The sequence below is a fragment of the Botrytis byssoidea genome (genome assembly GCF_014898295.1).
Source record: "Botrytis byssoidea strain MUCL 94 chromosome Unknown BBYS_002, whole genome shotgun sequence".
Classification (NCBI taxonomy): domain Eukaryota; kingdom Fungi; phylum Ascomycota; class Leotiomycetes; order Helotiales; family Sclerotiniaceae; genus Botrytis; species Botrytis byssoidea.
In genome coordinates, this window is record NW_024065843.1 from 1247439 (window position 1) to 1269572 (window position 22134).

General features: G+C 42.7%; 10 protein-coding genes across 10 annotated transcripts; 6 read left to right on the plus strand and 4 right to left on the minus strand.

The window, feature by feature from the left end:
- Nucleotides 1-54: 54 nt before the first annotated feature.
- Nucleotides 55-960, plus strand: EAE97_001150 (uncharacterized protein; the record flags this gene model as incomplete). Its single annotated transcript, XM_038871660.1, has 2 exons — nucleotides 55-454; nucleotides 512-960. 2 exons carry the CDS (start codon nucleotides 55-57, stop codon nucleotides 598-600), a joined length of 489 nt encoding a protein of 162 aa, XP_038737561.1. The 3' UTR covers nucleotides 601-960.
- A 2129-nt stretch (nucleotides 961-3089) lies between these two features.
- On the plus strand, nucleotides 3090-5218 carry EAE97_001151 (uncharacterized protein; the record flags this gene model as incomplete). Its single annotated transcript, XM_038871661.1, has 2 exons — nucleotides 3090-5133; nucleotides 5202-5218. 2 exons carry the CDS (start codon nucleotides 3090-3092, stop codon nucleotides 5216-5218), a joined length of 2061 nt encoding a protein of 686 aa, XP_038737562.1.
- A 1354-nt stretch (nucleotides 5219-6572) lies between these two features.
- Nucleotides 6573-8204, minus strand: EAE97_001152 (uncharacterized protein; the record flags this gene model as incomplete). The annotated part of the gene is made up of 3 exons (XM_038871662.1): nucleotides 6573-7570; nucleotides 7624-8079; nucleotides 8150-8204. 3 exons carry the CDS (start codon nucleotides 8202-8204, stop codon nucleotides 6573-6575), a joined length of 1509 nt encoding a protein of 502 aa, XP_038737563.1.
- A 506-nt stretch (nucleotides 8205-8710) lies between these two features.
- On the plus strand, nucleotides 8711-9304 carry EAE97_001153 (uncharacterized protein; the record flags this gene model as incomplete). Its single annotated transcript, XM_038871663.1, has 1 exon — nucleotides 8711-9304. One exon carries the CDS (start codon nucleotides 8711-8713, stop codon nucleotides 9302-9304), a length of 594 nt encoding a protein of 197 aa, XP_038737564.1.
- A 99-nt stretch (nucleotides 9305-9403) lies between these two features.
- On the minus strand, nucleotides 9404-11593 carry EAE97_001154 (uncharacterized protein). Its single transcript, XM_038871664.1, has 6 exons — nucleotides 11433-11593; nucleotides 11283-11349; nucleotides 11005-11213; nucleotides 10364-10954; nucleotides 9679-10316; nucleotides 9404-9624 (listed from the first exon to the last, which is right to left on the minus strand). The coding sequence occupies exons 1-6, from the start codon at nucleotides 11455-11457 to the stop codon at nucleotides 9538-9540; spliced, it is 1617 nt and encodes a 538-aa protein (XP_038737565.1). The 5' UTR covers nucleotides 11458-11593; the 3' UTR covers nucleotides 9404-9537.
- Nucleotides 11594-14711: 3118 nt separating this feature from the next.
- Nucleotides 14712-15387, plus strand: EAE97_001155 (uncharacterized protein; the record flags this gene model as incomplete). The annotated part of the gene is made up of 2 exons (XM_038871665.1): nucleotides 14712-14970; nucleotides 15107-15387. 2 exons carry the CDS (start codon nucleotides 14712-14714, stop codon nucleotides 15385-15387), a joined length of 540 nt encoding a protein of 179 aa, XP_038737566.1.
- Nucleotides 15388-15608: 221 nt separating this feature from the next.
- EAE97_001156 (uncharacterized protein) lies at nucleotides 15609-15962 on the plus strand (the record flags this gene model as incomplete). Its single annotated transcript, XM_038871666.1, has 1 exon — nucleotides 15609-15962. One exon carries the CDS (start codon nucleotides 15609-15611, stop codon nucleotides 15960-15962), a length of 354 nt encoding a protein of 117 aa, XP_038737567.1.
- Nucleotides 15963-16364: 402 nt separating this feature from the next.
- Nucleotides 16365-17073, minus strand: EAE97_001157 (uncharacterized protein; the record flags this gene model as incomplete). The annotated part of the gene is made up of 2 exons (XM_038871667.1): nucleotides 16365-16919; nucleotides 16984-17073. 2 exons carry the CDS (start codon nucleotides 17071-17073, stop codon nucleotides 16365-16367), a joined length of 645 nt encoding a protein of 214 aa, XP_038737568.1.
- A 1576-nt stretch (nucleotides 17074-18649) lies between these two features.
- On the minus strand, nucleotides 18650-20097 carry EAE97_001158 (uncharacterized protein; the record flags this gene model as incomplete). The annotated part of the gene is made up of 3 exons (XM_038871668.1): nucleotides 18650-19905; nucleotides 19964-20033; nucleotides 20095-20097. The coding sequence occupies 3 exons, from the start codon at nucleotides 20095-20097 to the stop codon at nucleotides 18650-18652; spliced, it is 1329 nt and encodes a 442-aa protein (XP_038737569.1).
- Nucleotides 20098-20355: 258 nt separating this feature from the next.
- On the plus strand, nucleotides 20356-21953 carry EAE97_001159 (uncharacterized protein; the record flags this gene model as incomplete). Its single annotated transcript, XM_038871669.1, has 3 exons — nucleotides 20356-20537; nucleotides 20598-20680; nucleotides 20768-21953. 3 exons carry the CDS (start codon nucleotides 20356-20358, stop codon nucleotides 21772-21774), a joined length of 1272 nt encoding a protein of 423 aa, XP_038737570.1. The 3' UTR covers nucleotides 21775-21953.
- Between the last annotated feature and the right edge of the window lie 181 nt (nucleotides 21954-22134).

A 22134-nucleotide genomic window follows, 5' to 3' on the forward strand; every position in this document is an offset into this window, starting at 1 on the left:
TTGCTTTTTGTGCTTGACGCAATACTTTTTTTCTTTCAATTCCACCATTGGAGTATGCTTCTGGCTTCCCCGAAAACCAATACAGTATCTCGCAACAAAATCCCAACGCTCCTAAATATACGCACACGCACGATCACGATCACGTGGCTTCGATATTGTCCAATCATGTCTTCGACACAATCTTCACGGGAAGGAAGCTTCGAAAGAGAACTCCGTAGCACACCTTCGACTCCTGGAACAGACAATCAAAGCTCTTCACCACTCGCCCAAAACTCCAGCGGACTTCCGGATATTTTGAGGTCACGGGTTTTGGCCAGTCCAAAAGAGTCAGATGCAGAATGCTGGGAAAGGATGTTGGCATTGCAGAAGGAGTATCACTGTTATCAATCGGCAAGATTGGAAGCTGCTGTAGAAGCTTTGGAAAACGGTTGGCTGCTTGAGGAAGTTCCTAGACGTCAGTACAATCTTCAACTCTAATGAACCTTCAATATACACGCTCACACAAGCACAGCATCTCGACTTTGCTTAGATCTTATCAACGATGGTTTGAAGGCTCAGATTCAAACATTTGATACTTTCCAAGGAAACTTGGTGCAATAAGATTAGGCTCTGGTTGCATCACAGGATCTATATCCGTTGAATGACGGCCAGATCATAGTGTAATGGGTAGAGGGAAATGCTGAAGCACGGGTTACATTCCTTGGCGGAAGCCAGCGAATATTGGTATTTTAGCATTGGCGTTATGGAACAGGTAAATTTGGACACACGATAATATTGGATGGAATTCGATACCCACGGTCTGTAATTTTGCGTTTTGGAAGCCTCATTCATAACTCTGGAGAGTGAGGATAATGAACCTCGAATGGTAGGGCGTTAGACTGGGACATATTTTGATACATAATACAGAATTATCAACCATAGATGGGAAATATATGAAAATCGCTCCAGATTGATAAATTGACCATTAACTTCCATGCACTTGAATTGAATATAGCAGGTATATATATTGGTTACATGAAATGGGAAGGCCTAGTGTATTGTATCACGTGTCGCCTGTGTTAGGCAAGAGGGAGTGAAACCCAGTGTTGATTTTCCAAACGAGTAGCAAAAGTGTATTCAACTTTTCCACGCGTTGGAATAGGGAAACTTTCTACATCAGATATACTTCTCACCTGTCGTACAATGATTTTCAATGATTCTCTGTGAATGGAATGAAAACAATGCGGGGATGGAATATCAAAACTCGAATGACATTCAATGCCTTTCCTGCTCCGATCACTCATCCAGATTGCGAGTGTGATGCACACCAATATCGTAACGGGGGGTCGCAGAATATCATTCGGTTCTAACGGGAAATTAATCTCAGGTCTTTGCTATGGTTCAGCTTCTCTAAATTACAACTTATCTACGGCTGATCACATATCTTATATCAACCTCCTGTGGTACATATCCGACCGTTCTTTCACTGCTGTATGACTGCAACCCGGTCTGGTTCCGAGTGGAGACTATGTTTTCGGATTAACTACCTTTATCTTTTGATACCTGACTGACAATATCCCCGTATCGACATAATGAGCCGCCTCGCAAAGCTGGTCTCAATCGATGTGGCTTTGATTATCATGATGATGCCGGCTTCTTCTCGACTGGTTATTTCAGCCTATCGGGAAGCTCAATCAACGTATCCTTCATGAGGTGGCACTTGAATACCCGGAGATAGGGCCTCGGTTCGGTACGTGGAACAGTACCACAAATATTTTGGCCCATCTTGATCAGTCTTTGTGCCAACAGAGAATGGATTGTAGGGAGGAGCTTGACACTCTACGCTTTGGAATCAGAATTGCCTATCCTTTTATCTATTGCAGCAACGAATTTCAAGAAAAGGATCTACAACTCAGCCTTGCAAGATGACTCGTTGCTGCGAGCCCCCTGCGAAACTCATGATCGACCACCCACATGTTCTGTGACCCCCACGTATCCAAGTACATTTACTCTGTAGGCACCGTCAAAGCTTATCGTGACCTCGGGACCATTTACACAAATTTGAAGCAGAAGTCTTCCAAAGTTGTTTGAATGAATCAAACACGAGACACCTACCCGAAAGCACACCAAACCAGAGATACTTCCAGACCCTCTCGAAGGATCTTTCAGTAGTTTGAATAGGAAATGGTACACGAAGGCTCATTTTGCGAAATCAAACGGAGGATTGTTTGGATACTGCCAATCATATACTTCGCATGCAATGAGACATCCTCTAGCAGCATGGCATTGATGTTGTCCTGTAGATAACCGCAGAAACGCCTCGTGGCAAAACTGATCTCAATAACGAGTTCTTCTCATCAGTGAGCTTTTTGAGTCTTGTATTTCTTCAACCCCGCCAGGGAGATGGTACAGCTCGATTTCAAGTCATACACAAACATGATCTGTCATATCAACGCAAATACCTGGAATTCGTTCTTACCGTTTAGATGATTCATGCTTCGCAACGCTCATCCATTGTATCGCTAAATACAACATTGTTTCCGTCTAGACAAGCTGCAAACCCCGGGTCTATTTACGACTTCAGTAACCAAAAACAATTCAACTACAGCGATACTGCACAGTGCAGATATATACCAAGACCTTAGATCACCTTGGTAATACTATACACAAACAAGGCTTGTCTCACTCAATATTTGCTGTCAAAGAAACTTTGATAAGGAGCCTCGTCACCACGCTATGCCTTAGCACCCGGGCAAGATTGCAAGGATAGCGATAAACGTATTGCTTACTCGTTTCGATAAATTCAATCCCTTGCACTATCAAGCAGTTCATGCAATTGAGGATTGCATCCAATGCACTGAAACCCACTAAATATTCTCCAGGACTTTCTGTCTCACCCACGCGATCAATCAAAAGTGGAATATATGCCTTTTGGCTGGGATTCTCTCATGTTTTCGCCCCTCACCATCTGATCCTCTTTCCCGCTTTCGCACTGTTGCCAATAGATTACATCCAGCTTGTTATCACTAGCTTGTTATCTGCCAATCGCAACAATTCTACCTTCGTACTCGATCTATAACAACTTGTTAAAATTTCTGAACACTCCAGCCATGGAGTACAGAAGAAGCTCCATGGTTATGAATCGAAAGCAACAAGCTAGTACAAACCCTCAGATATATGCTAGCTTCGCCGGTGCTGGTGTCCCCCGGACTTCGAATGGAATCTTAGACGATATGCCTACAATGTGGTGGGATGAGGAAAGAATCCAATCCACTGTTACACGCCAATTTGTGTCATCAAAATTACGTCCAGACGAGCAAGAGCGTCTAGATGAGCCATTAGGCTTTGGCGACGGCTTGACCGATGACACGTATATGGAATGGATTGAAGAGAAAGCCAAAAGAATATTCCTGATCTTAGTGGAATTGGGTGTGCCAGATCAAATATTTGGAGTCATCGACGATTCTTGGGGCGATGATGATTTACCAATACCCATGGACCAGGTTGGTAGGCTGCAATTGACCTACGATAGGAACGAAAAATTGGAGAAGAAGTTTTTTCAGCGCCAATTCAACTACCTGCTTAGATATATTGCTAAAGGCGAACATGTTTACTACGATGATGTAGAAATAGTACCGCTAGAGCCAGTAGAGAAAGGACCCGCTAGATCAGTAACCAGTCTTCTGCCGAACAGTGTTGACAAAGTCCATTTACCTGGTAGACCAGATACTGTCTTCCTACGCAGACGAGTACTCTTGGGCACTTCGCCAGAACGAATGCTACATGAGGAATTTCTCTCGGGCATTCAGGCAATGAAAGGGGTTGAACATACACATTTTACTTCCTTGTGGGCGTCTTATATACACCAGGATAAAGGCTACCTACTCTTGACTCCAGCCAACGTCAACTCGCTCAAATCCTTTCTCACAATAATACCTCAATCTTTCAAGATTTTAGCAAAGCAGGATCGCCGTATCCTCATTCTAAACTGGCTTCACTGTCTAGCTGGTGCCCTGTCCTTTCTCCATAAAACTGGTCTTTCGCATCGTAACATAAAGCCCTCAAATGTGATGCTCGACCTTGACAATCATATATTTCTAGGTGATTCTGGTGTTTTCCCTACACAGCTCTCAACTGGGGAGAAAGGAGGATTTGATAAAGAGACCTACGATTACTCTGCCCCAGAACAGCATAATTATACAGCAGCTTCTACATCCAGCCTCCCCAATACCCGGTTAGTGTCGTCGCGACCACCGGCTTCTAGTCGTTCAGCTCATATTCCGAGTGAGTCTATGTCTCAAACTGCTTCAACGTCCTTGGGAAATGACTCTTCGTCAATCTATACCACTTCAACCAGCTCACAATCAGAAGGCTCAAGTCCGACGCAAGCCAGGATACAGAGCAGAGCTGGCAGACATGATCCCCAAAAAGCCGACATATTTGCTTTAGGGGCTATTTTCGTTGAAATCATAACATTTCTTATGAAGCGAGCCACGAGGAATTTTGCCTCTCATCGATCATCTAAGAACAAAACTCCGGGTCGTGGTGGAGGAATGCCAGATTCCAGCTTCCATAAAAACTTGGCACAAGTCGACAGCTGGATGAATACGCTTCTCAAAGACGCCACAAAAAAAGAGGATAAAATATTTAGAGGCGTTTCTCAATTTATTGCGATCTCTCAAAGAATGCTCTCGCCCGAGCCAGATGGAAGACCGTCAGCAACGGAAGTTCAAGAGAGGATATACGCCATTTTAACTGAAAATTGTGGCCTGCGAGATCATTCTGGGGAAACTAATACAGAGAAAGGAGAAATACACTGCGAAACTCGGATTACAGAAGACCAGTGGAACTTTGCTTTCGACCAATTGCGCCTGGCAAGCCAGAGAGCCGCGGCAGAAGCGTGCGCTTCAGTGGCGGGTGACACGATGGCAAATCTACCACTTGGAAACGGAGGTGTAATATATGGCGTGGAAAGAGTAGCGACGGTAGTGAATAATGGAATTCCTTTGTCGTCAATGGGAGGACGAGAAGGAGACCGCGTCAGTATCAATACGAAAACTAGTAGTGGAAAAAGTAGCGAGGGAAAAGGTAAAGGCGCCGGAGAGGAAAAAGCAAGGCCTAAAGCTAAGGCTTGGCAAGCTCCTGTCTATGCCGGTATGTCTACGCAATAACTCCTTGATCCATACTAATCTAGTGTGCTTGTGCTAACAATTGTTGTGCAGAGCTTAGTTTCGGTTAACAAACCCCTTTTATTGCAAATCCCCAACGATTCTCGAGTGTGGATGTGACCGTTGGAGGACTCCGAACGAAAAGAATGATGCAACGAATGAATTCTAAAACGTAACTTATAGTGGTGGAAGGGATGTGTTGGAGGTAGATTTAATGCAAACAGAGCGGGAATACTCAATACATGTGAATACCGTTGGCAATAGATAGGCCGGTGCGATGAGCTTCACTTTCGGGAGCTTTCTTTAGTTCTTTGGAATGCTCTGGCAATATTAATGGAAGACAACGGAATGGAATGTGATATGAAATTATATGATGACACGCGACACGACACAATTATCCAGATGGAGACTGTTATTTCATACGGTGTCTTTCTTTGTAGTATATAGCAGCCAGCTTCTACGTAACTATTCAAACAGTATAATACGATTTGATTGGAGACAACTGTACTATAATTTACTCTGAGAATGATCAGAAAGATGTTTTGAGATCTCAACCAAGTGTGAATTGATTCGGCGAGAAACAATAATGATTCTTCTTTTCCGCCTTACTTTTTCTCCAACTCTCTCACCTGAGGTTTCACACACTTTCACAGTTGAAATTACCCAATCATATGTGATTTCCTTCAAAAGTAAACCAATTTTATCAATCTTGTTCAAGTAAGTGAACAATCGCATCAAGGTAAGTTTCAAGATAAGTTTAATGATACTTTTCCTCTTCTTTTCGCTATTCCCCCTTGACATCATAGATTCAACATCAATAAGCGAATACTGGTAGTAGAATATCTTCAGATTTAAATGTAGTATGTAAACACACCTTTCGCAAAACATACAAAAGTCAAAAAGTGTAAAAGCGCCAAAAAGGAAATAAATCATAAAGGAGGTTCGATTCGAATCAAACGATGTTTTGATGTTCAAATGCTCTTTTAGTGTATATTTATTTAGATTTGAGGAAAAAGTGTGCGCTATCAAATACTTGAATATTATGATTGTTGGGCCCCAGATGACTTATTGAGCTGTATTACAAGGTTGATTAGTTTTATAGAGTAGAGAAAACGGCAGGGAAAATGATTCTTGGGTAGGCGTACAAATAATCTGGTCAATACATGGACACGAAGATGAGAACGAGGGTCTAAATGAGTGGTAGTGGTATTGGAGCTCGAATCCGGCCCTTTCCTCGTCCCCATCTTATTCAGTCCAAGATAAACGAGAACTTTAATCGTCTCATCTTGTTTATTCGTTCATTCGATATGTAGGATTACCGCGAAATTTTACGCTTATTATGTATGCCCTTTCGTCCGATATCCAAAACCTCAAAGTTATGATTTTCTTTCCCATCCCTGTAAAGAAATTCACAATTTAGACTTATTAATAGACGCTCCCCCTGATACTTTTGTCCAATATTTCAGCTTGTTGAATCTCAAGTAATTTGGGACTCGGCTCACCACCCTCATCACTCTGTCCTCCAGCATCGTCATCCCCATCATCACTTTGATCTCCTAAAGCATCAGCCTTGACTCCCTTTCCCATTCCATCCGATTCTTCTCTCGTTAATTTTCGCGATAATACTGAAATTCCCAGCCCGTTGTTCCCGTTTCGCCCCTTCGCTAACCTTTTCCTAACATCTTCTTCTGCGCTAAATTCAGCATCACTATTAGCACCACTAGCGCTTCCGCCTCCATCTCTTCCAGCATGGCGTATGCCAAGTAGATCATTGGGACTTCGAATGCGACTACCTAGTCGGTCTTCTATGCTAATAAAGCTGGGTGTTCCGTCGGGACTACTAACGGTCTCTTCGAGACTCTTTTGGACATCTAATTCAGGTGGCCCAGATTTGCCCCTTGGATCGTCCTCGTCTTCGTCGGAGGAAGATTGCCAGCGACGGGCTGCGGGTCGACGGGCTGCGATTGTGTCTACATGCGTGGATGAAGCGGATGCCGAGGCTATTGGGCGACCGTTCAGTTGCATGGCATGCATGGAATTTTCCTTCTTGAAGTAATGCTTCCCGTGATCGCAGCCATTTGGGCAGCCACCCCATCTCTTATGTGTTGGTATTGGGCTAGAAGAACCTGCAGGAGAGCGACCGGCCCCTAATAGCCTACTCTCCTTTTCTTTGTCCTTTCCAGAGGTTTGCCCGCTTTCGGGCGTTGAGGAAGGTGTTTTGGTTGCAGCGGTAATCGCTAGACGCTCTTGCCTTAATTGAGACCATGTGCGTAGTTGATTTTCTAATATATACTTCCCGGAATCATTCGATTTCCGCATAATAAGGAACTCGCAGTGATTGACGTTTCGAAGGTCTTCAAAGTACTCAACGGAGAAATGATACCATTTCATCAGGAAAACGCGAGACATAAGTCCGTGAGTCACTGTCACCCATAATGTTAGGGATGTTAAGACGTACGTGAATACTAAAACATACCTAGAACGCAAACGCTTGCGAAATCATCATCCCCAAATTGTCTCCATAGACTCTCATTAAATCCACTCACCCTGTCATATGCATCCGCCGCACTCTCTCCATTAGGAATCCTATAGAAGAAGTGCCCATAATCTGCTCTTTCTTGCCACATCCTCTCCATTTCCGCACTGCATGGCTGAAAATTACCAAAGTCCTGCTCACGAAGGCGGGGCTCTTCATATACTTTTATAGAGTGCCTTGGAAACGGAGAAGGGCTCGGTGAGTCGGAGGTAAGGGTAGACAAAATGCCCTCTGTAGTTTCGCGGGTCCTTCGATAGGGAGAAGTGAAGAAGTGGAGGGTATCATCTGGACGTAAGAGGTTTCGCAGTTGCAAACCAGCTTCATGAGCTTGTGTCCAACCTTCGGGGGTGAGCTTTACTCGGTGATCGGGTATAGTCTGATGAATATCACGGTTCTCTGAATAGGTTAGCTAGAAATAGATAGTAAGGCTGGCAGCCTCGTGAGCGAAAAGATCGTGGGAACATACTGTTTCCCTCTGATTGAGCATGTCTAATCAGGATGATCATACGAGGTTTTCCCATATTGGCAAATCGAATACCATAATCTTCCGTCCAAGGAATTTTTATGCTTTAACAGTAAAGAATATTTGAGGGATAGCAGAACGAAAGCTGATGAAGTGATATCTTGTATTTGTAAGACCAATAAAAAGGAGGCTTAAATCAGATTCTGTAACAATGCCGAGGAAGGGATACCGTGTGAGGTGTTTCAAGTTGCCACCCCTCTCCTAAACGATCGTTCGTTATCGTCTTATCGTAAAGTAAATTTGATGTGATGAAACATATAAATGGCATTTCAAAATTTGGCGGGCCTGGCCCAGATTAGTCAGGGGCTGGCGACAAGGCTGCAGAACCTAAAGTCCTAAACAAAACAAAACCTTATGCGTCAAACCTCAAAAATAGCTACCAAATAGTAAAGATTGGAGCTGTTTTCCGCAATTCAGTACAACATCAGCGCCGAAACTACAACAGAAACACCCAGAGCGAGACGCCTTGGCCTACAATATATACTCATCAGAGTATTTTCAACAATGTCTGAAAACATCCCCGAATCCATTCCCACATCCGCCGACCCTCGTTCCAAGCGTCCTCTGAAACGTCGTGCGATATCTCCTCGTTCAGAAACCGCCTCTCATATCGACAAGTTGATGTCCGTCGGCTTACCTGAAGATGGAAAATTCACAGATAAAAATGCTTTAGGCGCGAGAATAACAGGAGCTGTTCCTGAAATTGTGCAGAATGTGCAAGGAAGTTCAGCAGGAGCTGGATCGGGGGAGTTTCACGTATACAAAGCGAGTCGTAGAAGGGAATATGAGAGATTAAAAGGGATGGATGAAGAGGTTAAAAAGGAAGAGGAGGCGGAGCGATGGGATAGGGAGAAAAAGGAGAGGGAAGAGAAAGATGCCGAAAAGACTAGGAAAGCTAGGGAGAAGAGGGAGAAGAAGAGACAGAAGAAAGGTGGTAAGGGCGACTATTCTAGCGGTGCTGCCGGTGCGCAAGCAGGGAAATTCATGCCTAGGATCGATGCAAGTGTTAAAGGAGATGACGACAATGAAGCATCCGGGACAAATACTGTTGGAGAGGTACAGGAACAAGTCGGCGTCATCATCCACGATGATGATTGATGGATAATTCGAGTCAGGAAAAGCTCAACTTCACCGGTGATTTTAGATTCCTGCACAGTCAGAAGTTTTATAGGGATTGGAAAAAGTGGCCAAAAATGGTATATTGGCTTGATATCTATTCATTGTCATAGAAAGGAACATGCAATCATTAACCGTGGGCTCCATGCTATGGCTAAAAGGGTATGATCAACCATATTATCATCACTTTTTTTTATACGCTGACATTGGAAGGTTTATTCCTCCCCACCGCCAGGTGCACCAGGTGCTCTTGCGGCTTTGGCGCTGCAAATATCATCAACCCTCAGGAGGAGGCAGGCGGACTGTAAATTAGATTAGTTAAAGGCTCGAAAATCACTAAGCATATATCCACGTACCTCAACTGCAGTTTTGATACTTTGTAATTTGACTGCCTCTGGCTCCCAAACACCGTACTCATTCATATCAACCAAAGTACCCTTGTCACCGTCAATACCCCATGAACTTCCGCCTTCAGCATGCTTTGCTCTCAATGCTGTGAGGACTCTGACTGGACTCTGACCGGCATTTTGAATCAAAGTTCTTGGGATGACTTCCATGGCTTCAGCTACAGCCTTGTATGGCCATTGCTGCACACCCTCAATACTCTTTGCGAGTTGACCTAGTCTGACTGCAACAGCCATTTCAGTAGCACCTCCTCCGGGCGATAATCTGGGGTGGAACATGACATTTCTTGCAACGGCCATAGCATCAGCCAAGTTTCTGTCAATCTCATTTAAGATATCTTTGGATGGACCTCTCAGTAAGATAGTGCATGCCTTTGGCGATTCGCATTTGGTCAAAAACGTAAAGTATTCATCACCAATCTTCTCAATCTCGAAAAGGCCACACTGGGTTCCAACATCAGATTCCTGGAGATCGTCCACTCTATTGACGACAGTGGCGCCAGTTGCACGAGCTATTCTGTTGTTGTCTGTTTTTCGAACACGACGGAGTGCAGTAACATTTCCTTTCATCAGGTAATGTTGTGCGAGATCTAGAACGGTTTAGCAAAACAAAATATAACGAGAGCAGTCAACATACCAGAGACACCCTTTTCAGTGATGACCAAATCTGGCTTAAGAGCAAGAATAGAATCGCACATAAGCTTGACCTGCTCCTCCTCAATCTGCAAAATCTTGTTCCAATCGTCTTCTTTGCTGATCTCAATGTTCGTCTGTGATTCTCCCTTCTTGTATTCCAATGTGCAATCTAATAGGATAATTCTGGGGTTCTCGATTCTCCGTCTCATCTTTGGGTGAGTGATATCTTTATTGAGCATTACACCGTCCAAAACTCTGCTGTCCTCGATCTCTCCACCTGGAATTTTTTCAACTCTTGCATAACGCTTGATGTCAACCTCTTTCTTGCCACCTCCAATCTCGTGAGTTACCGTTCGTACAGCCTTGAGTGCTAAGCTGCACATGAGTTCAGACCATCTAGAAACGAATTTTGTGCCGATTGAGGATGAGATGAGTTGATACATGGCTTTATCATCGTTGATATCGACTGGGAGGGAAATCTCCTCAATGATCTCGAGAGCGTCTTTCAGTGCGGCCTTAAAAGCGGAAATAATAACGACAGGGTGGATGTTTCTTTCTAATTGTGGAAGAGATTGTGCCAACATTTCACCAGCTAAAAATTGTCAGTCCCGTTTCTTACAAGTTCCTGAACCATTTTCATACCAAGAATAATAACACTAGTAGTTCCATCTCCAACTTCCTCATCTTGTGTTCTGCTCAACTCAATCATGCTCTTCGCTGCAGGATGCGACACTTCAATTTCTCTGAGAATGGCATGTCCGTCATTTGTCAAAACAATACCGCCCATGGGATCCAACAACATCTTTAGCATAGCTTTTGGGCCCAAACATGATCGAATAATATCTGCGACGCTGTTTATGTGTCAGTTCTGGTTTGTTGAAATGGCGGGGTGCTCGATATGTGCCGTGAAGAGCTCCTACGTTTTGGCTGCGGTGATATTTGACATCTGAGCTTTTCGACCAGTTTGTCTATCACCACTCTGGGTGTCTAGAAGCTATAGTCAGCGTTCCGGTCGTTTCTTAAGGATGAGGGGTAGTGGGCAAAAGAGCTTCAAAGCCTTCGAAACTTACTCATTACTACTACAGGCGCCTGCATATTGGAATTTTCTTGTATATCTGCTGTAAAGGGTACAGGTTTGAGGGGCCAGAATAAAATTAACACAACGTTTTCCTGTATGGTGGAATGTTGTAGTGCCGTTTGAATAAGTTTCCACTACTCTGCGCGCTGATATCGCGTCTCGACAAATTTATTGAGCACAGACCAATTTTAGATTTTCAAATATTGTCGTCGCCTGAGAACATGCAACTAACCACTGCTTCAACAGCGCTCACACAACTCACGTAACTTGACTGATCTTCACAAGTGCAGTTTGCCAAAGTATTGGCATTCGATTGTTTATCGCCTATCTCGCTACCAGTACACAATCTAAACAATGGCTAGTGCTGTTTATTTGAATATCAATACAACGGGATAGCTCTCCCAATCCTTTCGATACTCATGCATATTCTACTTAAATGTAGGTAAAGTCATATAGCTAGAACTGGGATATTCGCCTTTGTACCAGAAGTACTTCAGCGTTCTGCCTTCAACAGTATGACAGACCAGTATTCAACATGCCACTGGATCTCTCCTCGAAAGATTGCTTCGAAAGATCATATTATCACATCTCTTGCCTAGCTCAAATACCCTGCCTGTAACCCGACATCTTCCCTCCCAAATGCTACCAGTGCTCTTTGCGTTCTTTCTGATGATTGCCAACGAACTGCAGTGCATAACCGAGTCTTGACCACACGGTTGAGGATACATAATCCTCAATTTTTAAAGGTTGAAAGAAAGTCAATTGGCTCGTTTCCATATGCTACATACGTCGCGGATGTGAATACCCTGTGGAAATTCTGCCAATATTGCATATAAAGTTTTGCTACAGTGTAATTAGTAACTTTCAAGCATTTGTTCTTATTTTCAAATGATACATACTCAAAGTGACTACATTAATCGGAAAAATGGGCTGGTCTTGGCCAAGGGTCTTTAATAATCTGAATTCATGGGTTGAATGTAGGTTGATTGTATCTAAAAGCCACAGACTATGCAGACTATGCAGACGTCAATCCAATGATCCAAATCCATCAATCAACTCAAATTGTTTGGAGATTTAAAGCTTTCAATTGTCAGATTTCAGTCCAAACTATTGCACAACACGTTTCTGGACAGAAGATGACAGTGCTTGACGCTATCCAAGAACGCTATAAAAGCTCATCTTTAGGAAACCTTGCTCTTTTTGGAGACTATCTCATATAGTACCTTGGTAGTCACATACAGACAGAGGAATGCCATGTTGTTGCCGCATCGACGCCAGTCTCGTTCTCTGCAAGTGGAGAATGCAATCAGTGGTATACGAATTTGAACTGGCCATTCCACCTCTTTTGGCTAGTCGGTCTTTGTACTATTACATGCGATGGTACTGCCTGTGAATTTATTCAAACGCCTGATCAATTGAGCAAACTTCCCGTGATTTACCTTCCTTGGGTATATATCGGAGCAGGACGGGAGAACGTTCTACGAAATAAAATTTTATCTCCAAATTCAGCCGACATACTCCGACGCCATGAGCCAACTCGCACTGCAGTTCCCTTCCCAGTCATAACGAGAATTCAAATTGTTTCTACAGCTACCTAAAGAGTTACAAGTCATGGTTTGAAAGTACGCCTTAATTAATTGTAAGCCACGAACTGTCATCACCAGACCTGCTAATATGTGCGACGCGCTCTCCTGGCTTTATTGCCAGGAATCCAATATGATGTAACGCCAAAGCACGCTGCGATTTTCCGCTCTTGCTACAAGTCTGTCATCTTCCTAGAAAGGAACCTCTCAAGAATTGTATTCGGGTGTTTCGGTCGCCTCTCGTTGGTCCTATCTATGTTGACCGTAGCTAGGGTTTTTTACAGCAAAGGACATCGAAGTATGGAGAAGCTTCATATATCGCCGTGAAATTATAGAGGAGGCTTGGATAATATTGGCCACTCCAAGATGGGAGCAAAAGCAGCCAGCTTCAGATGGAAGATTGTTATGATTCCTATAATTTGGCAAGGAAATGCTTGAGCGGTTTACATTGCTAGAGAGAAAAGCATGACCACATAGTTCGGAAACAGAAGCAGTATGTAACCACAATTCATTGGCCGAACAAAAAGCCTTGCATACTATAGTCTTCACATATACGTATCAGGTGAGTGCTGCTTCGATGCATTTAGATAAATTGATGTTCATGACAGGACTTATGTCACTTATATATAATTTAGCTCGATCACGGAACTGTTGTCAGCAATTAACGTTATTGCGAACGAAATGATCAAGAATGGTAATTATTCTGTTTCTCTTAACGGCCCTTGAACAAAAAACCCTCTTGTATATCGGATATAATATTTCTAGGATATACTAATGAAAATTATGTCTTTCAAGAACTCTAAGTTCTCTGATTCGAAATATTCCAATTCTAGTTACCTTATAAATCTTTATCGACGGTTGTATTGATCAGGACAATATTGAGAATGAACCAAGATCTGGATTTCCTGAGGCGAATATTCGAAATGATCGGGATTAGATTTATGTTCTGTTAAGCTTACAACTCTGTAAGAGACAAGATGGATCTCTCGATAACTACGAGAGCGTGTCTTTGATATATATCGGATCCATGCGCAGGGATATTTCCATATCAAAATAAGTATAAACTTATTTATTTTGGAATTCAATAGTAATTAAAGTAAAAATAATATTTGAAAAATCTTTTCAAATTTAAATAATTTTTTATATTAAAATTTATATATAAATTTGATAGAATAAACTTATTAATATTTATAAAGTTATATTTATTATAAAAATCATATAATAAATATTAGTGAGTTCGGTTATTTTGCTCGATAATCATTAAAGACACGCCCTCGTAGGTTTTATTAGATAGTATAAATACAGAATAGTAAATTAATTCAGAATCAGTCATTCCCAGATTTATCTTTTTGTATTCTATGGCTTAGGATATCGAGCAACAAAAACTAGTTCTTAATGTATTTAACAAAGAGAGCTGGAATGTATTGATATGGTTTCTTATCTCCTCTATTATAGAAACGAATTTATGATTAAAGAGAGCCGGAATATATTGATCTCATTCTTTGTGTTATTCAGATAGAAGAGTAGTTTTATACTCTCAAATTTAATTTCTTTGTTTTCACTGCTCTATATAAGTGTGGTATATTTCCCACTTCCCCCACAATACAACCTGCCGAAACATCTTAAGTCCAATCAGCTACTCTACAGATCCCAGTTTATGGTGAACTGTGGCACCAGCTATAAAGATAATGACGTTATATAGACCTTTCGAGGGAACGACAAAAGAAGAGCTCAAGCTCCACCGTCCGAAAAGTCCAGACTTCTTGCTTTGCCATGTCTGTGGATTGAACTCCAGCCTACAGGAACATGACGTGTACTTCAGTCATGTCAAAGTCTCAATGAATTCCTGTAGGGGTATGTGGTCTCTGGGCGAAAAGTACTTCTTGAAAGAACGCGCAAAACACGAAAATGGAGATCCCACAAAACCACACTCGGACTATGCAATAAGTAAATTCTTGACCGAGAATTCAAATGTTCCTGTAGCAAGAAATATGTGTGCTTGGGAAGATAGTACCAGCTACTGGCAATTGATGGAGAGAGTCCCTGGCATAACACTCCGGAGCGCACAGAAAGATCACTTTAGAACAGCATCGCACAATCGGCACGGAATTAGCAGAGTATCTGGCGGAAGCACGCAAATTTACGTCGACAAAACCTGAAGCTCCAGATGGTAAGCCGATTAGAGATCAAATTTTTGGAGCTGAATATACCTATGTGGATCTGATGACTGCCGATCGAGAAGAATGGTGGGCACGTACAGAACCCCGTATTCGTAACCCCTCCAACATCCCGCAGGAAAAGATACTGAAGTTCAAGGAGAGTTATCCTCTCAAGGAAGGAGCGAAATATGTACTCTCATTGTGATCTCGACCCATCTAACATTATGGTGAAAGATGGACATGTTACCGCTATCATAGATTGGGAGCATGGAGGTTATCGTCCAGAATGGTGGGAATGGTGGCTGTGGCGTGGTCACATGGGGAGTCGGGAGTCCACTTTAAACTTGATTCGAGACCATCCAGACAGAGTTTCGTGGCCAGAAGTTCTTACAGAGCAGATGATACGGCTCGGTATCGGATGTGGATATGCCTGCCGATGCTTTAGTCTGTAGTCAAGCGTATCGTCGAGGTGTTAAGGAGCCATCAGATGAAGAGATTCCTCAGTACGAGTGGGAAGAATTCGATAGGTATTTGTATAGGAATTGCTCCAATTACAAACGTTATCTTAAAGATAAGGGTGCGTCGGCGGGTTACCTTGCGGAAGAACGCAAAAAGGAGGTAAAGGAGGAAGCCAAAAAAGTAGCAATCATGCTAGCCTTCGACCAGCTAAGCTCGGACGAGCAGGATATCTTCTTGACCGGAAAGATACAAAGGGGGTCTGGCAATGAATGTCAAAAGTCTAGAAATCTGGATGATGATTTCGAAGAGCTAGGAATCTGAATGATGATAGCCTGTAGTTATTTCCTATACATATAGCGGGTGGAATATTTTTTGATATTACTGCTATCGATTAACAAGCTTGTAATTAAAGTCCCGCTGTTTTTCCCCCTTTGAAGTCATCAAATTATGTACACAAAAATTGTAATTTTCTACCTACTTTCCAAAAACGAAAAAAAAAAGCCTTCGATCCTTACAACAATTTACCAACACTGCGAAATGTCAAACAAAAATTTACTGTAAACCCAATCTGCCCATTATATTATCCATCTCACAAGCCAGGACGTCTCTAGAAAGAAGTTTCTTTACTGCATGATAGATCTCATGGCGTGTCCCCCCAAAATGCTCAACTTATCCTATGAAATTTCCACTTCCAACTTCTCAATTTACCATTATAATATCCATCTAACAAATCAAGTCCATCAAAGTTTCTGCCTCGACTTGTTCATTTTTGGGGAAGACGACAGTCTCAATGGCCTTGTAGCTTCCCCCCAAAACATCATCAGGATTTCTCTGTGCAAAAGAAATCTTAACCGCGCGATGTTCACAACTAAGGATCATCCGACAAGTGTCCTTTCCACAGTTCTCCGCGACCACGACTATTGCTCTAAAGCCAAACAATCGAATCTGAATAACCACATCTTTCATCTTTCCATCAGGAACACTTGTAACTTCTTCTCCCTTAGAAGTTACAATGTAATGTTCAATTGGTGCAATTTTTTGTTGTGCTTCCCTCCTTATTTGTGACGATGTAATATTCGACGTATCTTTTAGTGGAGAGCAATGCTTTGCAAGTTTTGGTTCCGCAGCAAGCAAGGCATGACATATTGTTCCGCTCACAGATAGAACACCACATAGTACGTGTAAAGAGATTGGTGATATACCAAGCGGAACCTGATAGTCGACTGTCTGGGTGACGAGCAGATAATCTCGAGGATATAGGGGTTCCTTGATTTCGAGCTGGCTCGACGATTAGCTACAAGACGAAAAGGAATTCGGAAGCCATACTGGCAAGTGATAATACATACAAATGGAGGAACTTTAGACGCTTAGGAAGAAGATTTCTTCGATTACTTGAGTATTGGAGTGGACAGATGCGTCGCTGTTTGCCCATTTCGAGAGCCGGGCTCAAGCAATATATATAGATATCATTGAACTTTTAGGGAGGTCACGATAAAACCAATTAACTGTGACTACTTACAATACTCAAATTTTCGAAGATGAATCATATACATCATCTGAACCTGTTTCTACTTAAAACGGCAGGATTCAAAGTTATTGCCATGACGGATAAAGATTCGAAGATACTAAACGAACCTCAAGTCTCGCAGCGTATATCAGACTAGAGTAGAGATGCAAATTGAATTGCTCTAGCCGGAGAGTGCGCAAGACTTCGTGCCATGAGCTCCTCACCTTAGCAAGATTTCCAATTCGAGAGCTCGAATTCGCGCATGAGACCTTCTCAGACCTGAAAGTTCTATGACGAAAGACTAACTTGGACAGCAGACAAAAAGATTGGCCAGCCAATGAACGAAACATGAGATAGTACGAGATACATATAAATATATGAAAACTCAAACAAGGAAATCTTCTATGAAGGCAACATCACGTTAAATTCCTTTGTTATTGACGAGCTGAGTAGAACTGTGGCGTTATGACACAATCAATATCAAGGATCTTTCCTTTCTGTCGGATGAATCATTTGTTTAGCAATGTACATTTGGAGGGATGGAACATCTTATATCTATATAAGACACTGAGACCATTGAGCACAGGCAAAGCCAACACACCTGGAACAGAAGAGAATTGCAGAATGACCCGAAAAGTTTATGACTGTTCATTCCCAAGCCTTCAAGTCTCCAATTCGCTGTATTGGAGAATCGATATCGGGAATTGTATGCTGGTAGTATCAACAGCTGTGGGGACGACAGTGTGTGATTGAGCTGGAGCCATGTCGGCCTTTGGTGCTGGAGGATCATAAGCATCGAAAACTCGAATTTTCAAGTGAAGAGAACAATTCAAAGGGATTTGAACGGAATTTGCTGAGTGTCACCAAAATCTTTAATTCCTGAACGAGCATCCGATTCAAACATCGAACATGATTCCGGTGAAGTAGCACGCTTGCCATCCTAATAGTTATCATTAGCGTTCCCAATAATGCTGCGTGCTCCAACAATAGAATAGCTCTTTCGAATGTCAATTTCACTGCTTTCCTGTCAATTGCTGTCTTCTGGGCGGATTAAGATACCGTCTTAGGCGGCTTTAGTCAATGTGATACCACCCAATAAAGCAATAGGACTACAATACTGACTTGAAGCACAAATATAAGTTTTGGACAGCTCGATACTATATTTTCACAAGCCGGTGTTAAAAGTGATGGGATTCATGTAAGGTAGTGCCATCTTGCTTGATCTGACTATTATCTTTAGCACATGGTAGCATCAGAAGAGACATTATGAGCGCTCGCTCTATTAGAATTTTATCCATTTAAGGAGCATAATTGACAGAACTGCAGGGCACCTGAACCAGCGATAGGGTTTTATTATCACATCTCCATTGTCTACCTTCAAGTCAAATCAATGTAATGTGTGGTATTCCGAAACCAGCCATAATCTTAAACGCCTCGCGAATGCCGCCAGTTACCTTGACTCCGCACCCAAAGATAGTGTCCCAGACAATCATACATAATATTACTTTTCGTTTGCCAAAACCATTTTCTCTCTTTCTGCACGTCTCTTCGAGAATTGCTTCTTAGTGTGTTTGCGTTCATTCTCTTGTCTGCGCTTAATGGCCTTGAGTTCCTCGGATTTGATCTCTCCAGCTTTCTTGATGACCTTAGGAACATGTCTGTGACGTTTGATGCGTCTAATTTCGGGCATATGAGCATATCGCTCCGACAATGCCTCGTTATATTCCAGAGCAGTCCGCTGTTTTGCCGATTTAATTCCTTCTCGCTTGGAAGCATTGGCTCTCCATAATCGAATATTGCCATCATCTGAACCAGAAAGAATGAACTTAGAATCTGGTGTCCATCTTGCCGAAAAGACCCTCTGCATTCGCTTGGTATGATAAATATCTCTTGAGTGCCCCTTGGTCCGGCTCCACAGCCTGACTGTCCTGTCGTATGATGCTGTAACGAGCTCTTCACCAGTTGGGCTGAATTCTACATCCATGCAAGCAGCGACATGACCCTTTAACACATTCAATGCTCTCTCCATCTTTCTCATATCGAAAATATAGACATTGTGATCTTCATTGGCTACCGCGAAATTGAATGCTTCCATAGGATTCCATGATATAGCATTCGAGGCAAAATTGAGCAGAGTTTTGTGAATTGGAAGTCCAGTCCGAAGATCATATAATACAACCGACCTATCAGTAGCGGTGGAAGCAAGTATAGAGGTTTCAACCTGATTAAATGCTACGTTGGTAATAGTATCAGTCGAATTTGGCCATTTCAAAACATCGGGTGGCGCATTTTGTTTTTCGAGATCGTATATTGAGATGACTCCAGATGCCGCTGCGAATGCGTTATTAGAACGGTGATGTGATAAGCTTGTAAATGCATTGGTTCCCAACCATGTTGCCACGGGCGCAGATCCAGTAGTTGTATTGTAGGGGTCGAAAAGTTTGATCGATCGGTCACTTGCGCAAGTTAAAAGTTTCTGGTCCCTCGTCCAACTCATGCCTTTGATAATATTCTCATGCGCACTAGTTTGCCATACCTCATCCCGAGAGGTCAAATCCCATACCTTCACAACACCATCGCCACTACCACTTGCAAATCGTTCGAGAGCATTGGGATCCTTTGCCATTGTGTAAACTCCGTCGACATGTCCTTTTCCTAATTGCGCGATGAAAGGAGCGGCGAACATCCTTTCCATTTTTGTGGCATTGAGGGCGCGGGTATATTCTCGGGCTCTTTCGAATGGATGTAATGCTGGATCTTTAGAAAGTATCAATATCTGCCTCCCAGTGCCCTTCATGGAGTCAACTATACATACCAAGGTTGCGGGGCTGTTTGGCTTCAGACCCTGGGGCCTGAATGGACGCCCGACTGAGTGCTTTAATCTTCTATAGAGTAGCTGAGTTAGCAAAGTATACAGATTGATGATTGATTAGAATTTCAACTTACCATATTAAATTCAGTATGTTGTTGTCATTATTGAAAACTTGAAAGTTATAGTTGAAGTTATCGCAAAGAAATATTGAGGTGGTAATAAAAATCCAGCCAAATAAATTTTTGCAGGGGTGTTGCTTTTTAGCGCAGTATCCACAAGCTCCAGGTTCCTAGTGGCATCGTAATGGCGAGTTTACCTACAAATGCGATTCCCTTCAAAACATCAAACACAACTTCACAACTCTACCCAAATTTAATTCTCTACAATTATCAAATATGGCACCAGCAGAATCACTAAGGATACAAGACGCCCAAAAGTTGGCAAAGACAGATCCAAGAAAGGCCGAGGCAGAATACAAGGACATCATCTCCAAACCACCTTCAGTAACATCAGAAGCTTCTGTTCGAGAATATGAAACTGCGTTGGTGAGCTTGGGAGAATTGTATCGAGATGAAAAGTGAGCGGCAGATAACCCAGAGCCTACTTAAATTTGGGATAGTCACTGATTCCTGTATAGAAAAGCAAATGAGTTGGTAGATTTGATCACAACAAGCCGGACAGTATTATCGTCATTCGCAAAAGCTAAAACAGCAAAGCTAGGTAAGAAGATTGGGGCTTCTATGTTTGGCCAGATAGAGTTCTATATAATGGTATGGTTAGAACTCTGCTAACAAGCTTTGACTCCAGTGCGACAACTTCTGGATCTATTCAATTCCATTCCCAACACAACAGATACCCAAATCACCGTCACAAAATCATGCATCGAATGGGCCACATCCGAACGTCGTGGCTTTTTAAGACAGAACCTTGAAACCCGTCTCGTCAGCCTTTACATGATCAAGCAAGATTACTACGATGCTCTTACCCTCATTAATAGCCTCCTCCGCGAGCTCAAGCGTCTCGATGATAAGCTTGTCCTCGTCGAAGTTCAACTTCTGGAATCCCGCGTTTACCATGCTTTAGGAAACACAGCCAAAGGACGCGCCGCACTTACCGCTGCCAGAACAAGCGCCGCATCTGTGTATACCCCCCCCCTTCTCCAAGCCGGCCTCGATATGCAATCTGGAAAACTCCACGCCGAGGACAAAGACTTCAATACAGCATTCTCCTACTTTATCGAAGCGTTAGATGGATACCACACACAAGACGAGCCGGAGAAAGCTACTGCAGCACTTCAATATATGCTTCTTTGCAAAATTATGCTCAATCTTGCCGACGATGTCAACCAACTGATGACCTCCAAACAAGCCATTAAATATGCAGGCAAAAATCTCGAAGCCATGAAAGCCGTCGCTCGTGCCCACTCCAACCGTTCTCTAGAAGAATACGAAAAAGCACTGGGCGATTACCGTCATGAACTCGGCTCCGATGCCTTCATCCGCAACCATCTCCGCCGTCTCTACGATGCCATGTTGGAGCAGAATCTAATCAAAGTAATCGAGCCCTTTTCACGCGTCGAAATTGCCCACATTGCCAAGATGGTTGGTCTTGATACACAACAAGTAGAGAGGAAGTTATCACAAATGATTCTTGACAAGGTGATTATTGGAGTATTGGATCAAGGAGCTGGATGTTTGATCATTTACGATGAGACGGAGAGAGATGTAGGATATGATGCTGCATTGGCAACGATCGAGAAATTGAGCAGTGTGGTCGATGTGCTTTATACCAACCAAGCGAGTATGCTCGAGTAGGCTGGCGGCCGGAAGCCCAGATGAGAAGATAATGCATGCTTGTATCATAGAGGCGTAAAGTCTGAAGGCGGGCAAAAGATATGATATGATATGAAATGGCTTTTAATTCTCGGTTCCAACATTCGAACGCATTTCTGTTAGTGAATGATAAAAGTGAACACAAATACAAGTGATGCCACCAAAATATGCACAGCAAATTCTCTCTTGGTGTCCAATTTCTTCAATTCTCTTTCATCCTATCATAATATGGCTTATTACAATAATACACGTGACACCCCTGGGCGAAAATCCCGTACCCAAAAACAGCCAAAAGAAGTGCCAGCAAACTCATTTTGCTTTTTACAGTCCACACGTTTCGCT

Bases quoted from the DNA above. Each gene is read 5' to 3' on its own strand.
- EAE97_001154 (XM_038871664.1), bottom strand. From the start codon at position 11,457: ATGCAGGCGCCTGTAGTAGTAATGA. The intron at 11,350-11,432 runs GTAAGTTTCGAA...TATAGCTTCTAG, and splicing joins GGCGCCTGTAGTAGTAATGA to ACACCCAGAGTGGTGATAGA. The intron at 10,955-11,004 runs GTATGAAAATGG...GACAATTTTTAG, and splicing joins TACTAGTGTTATTATTCTTG to CTGGTGAAATGTTGGCACAA.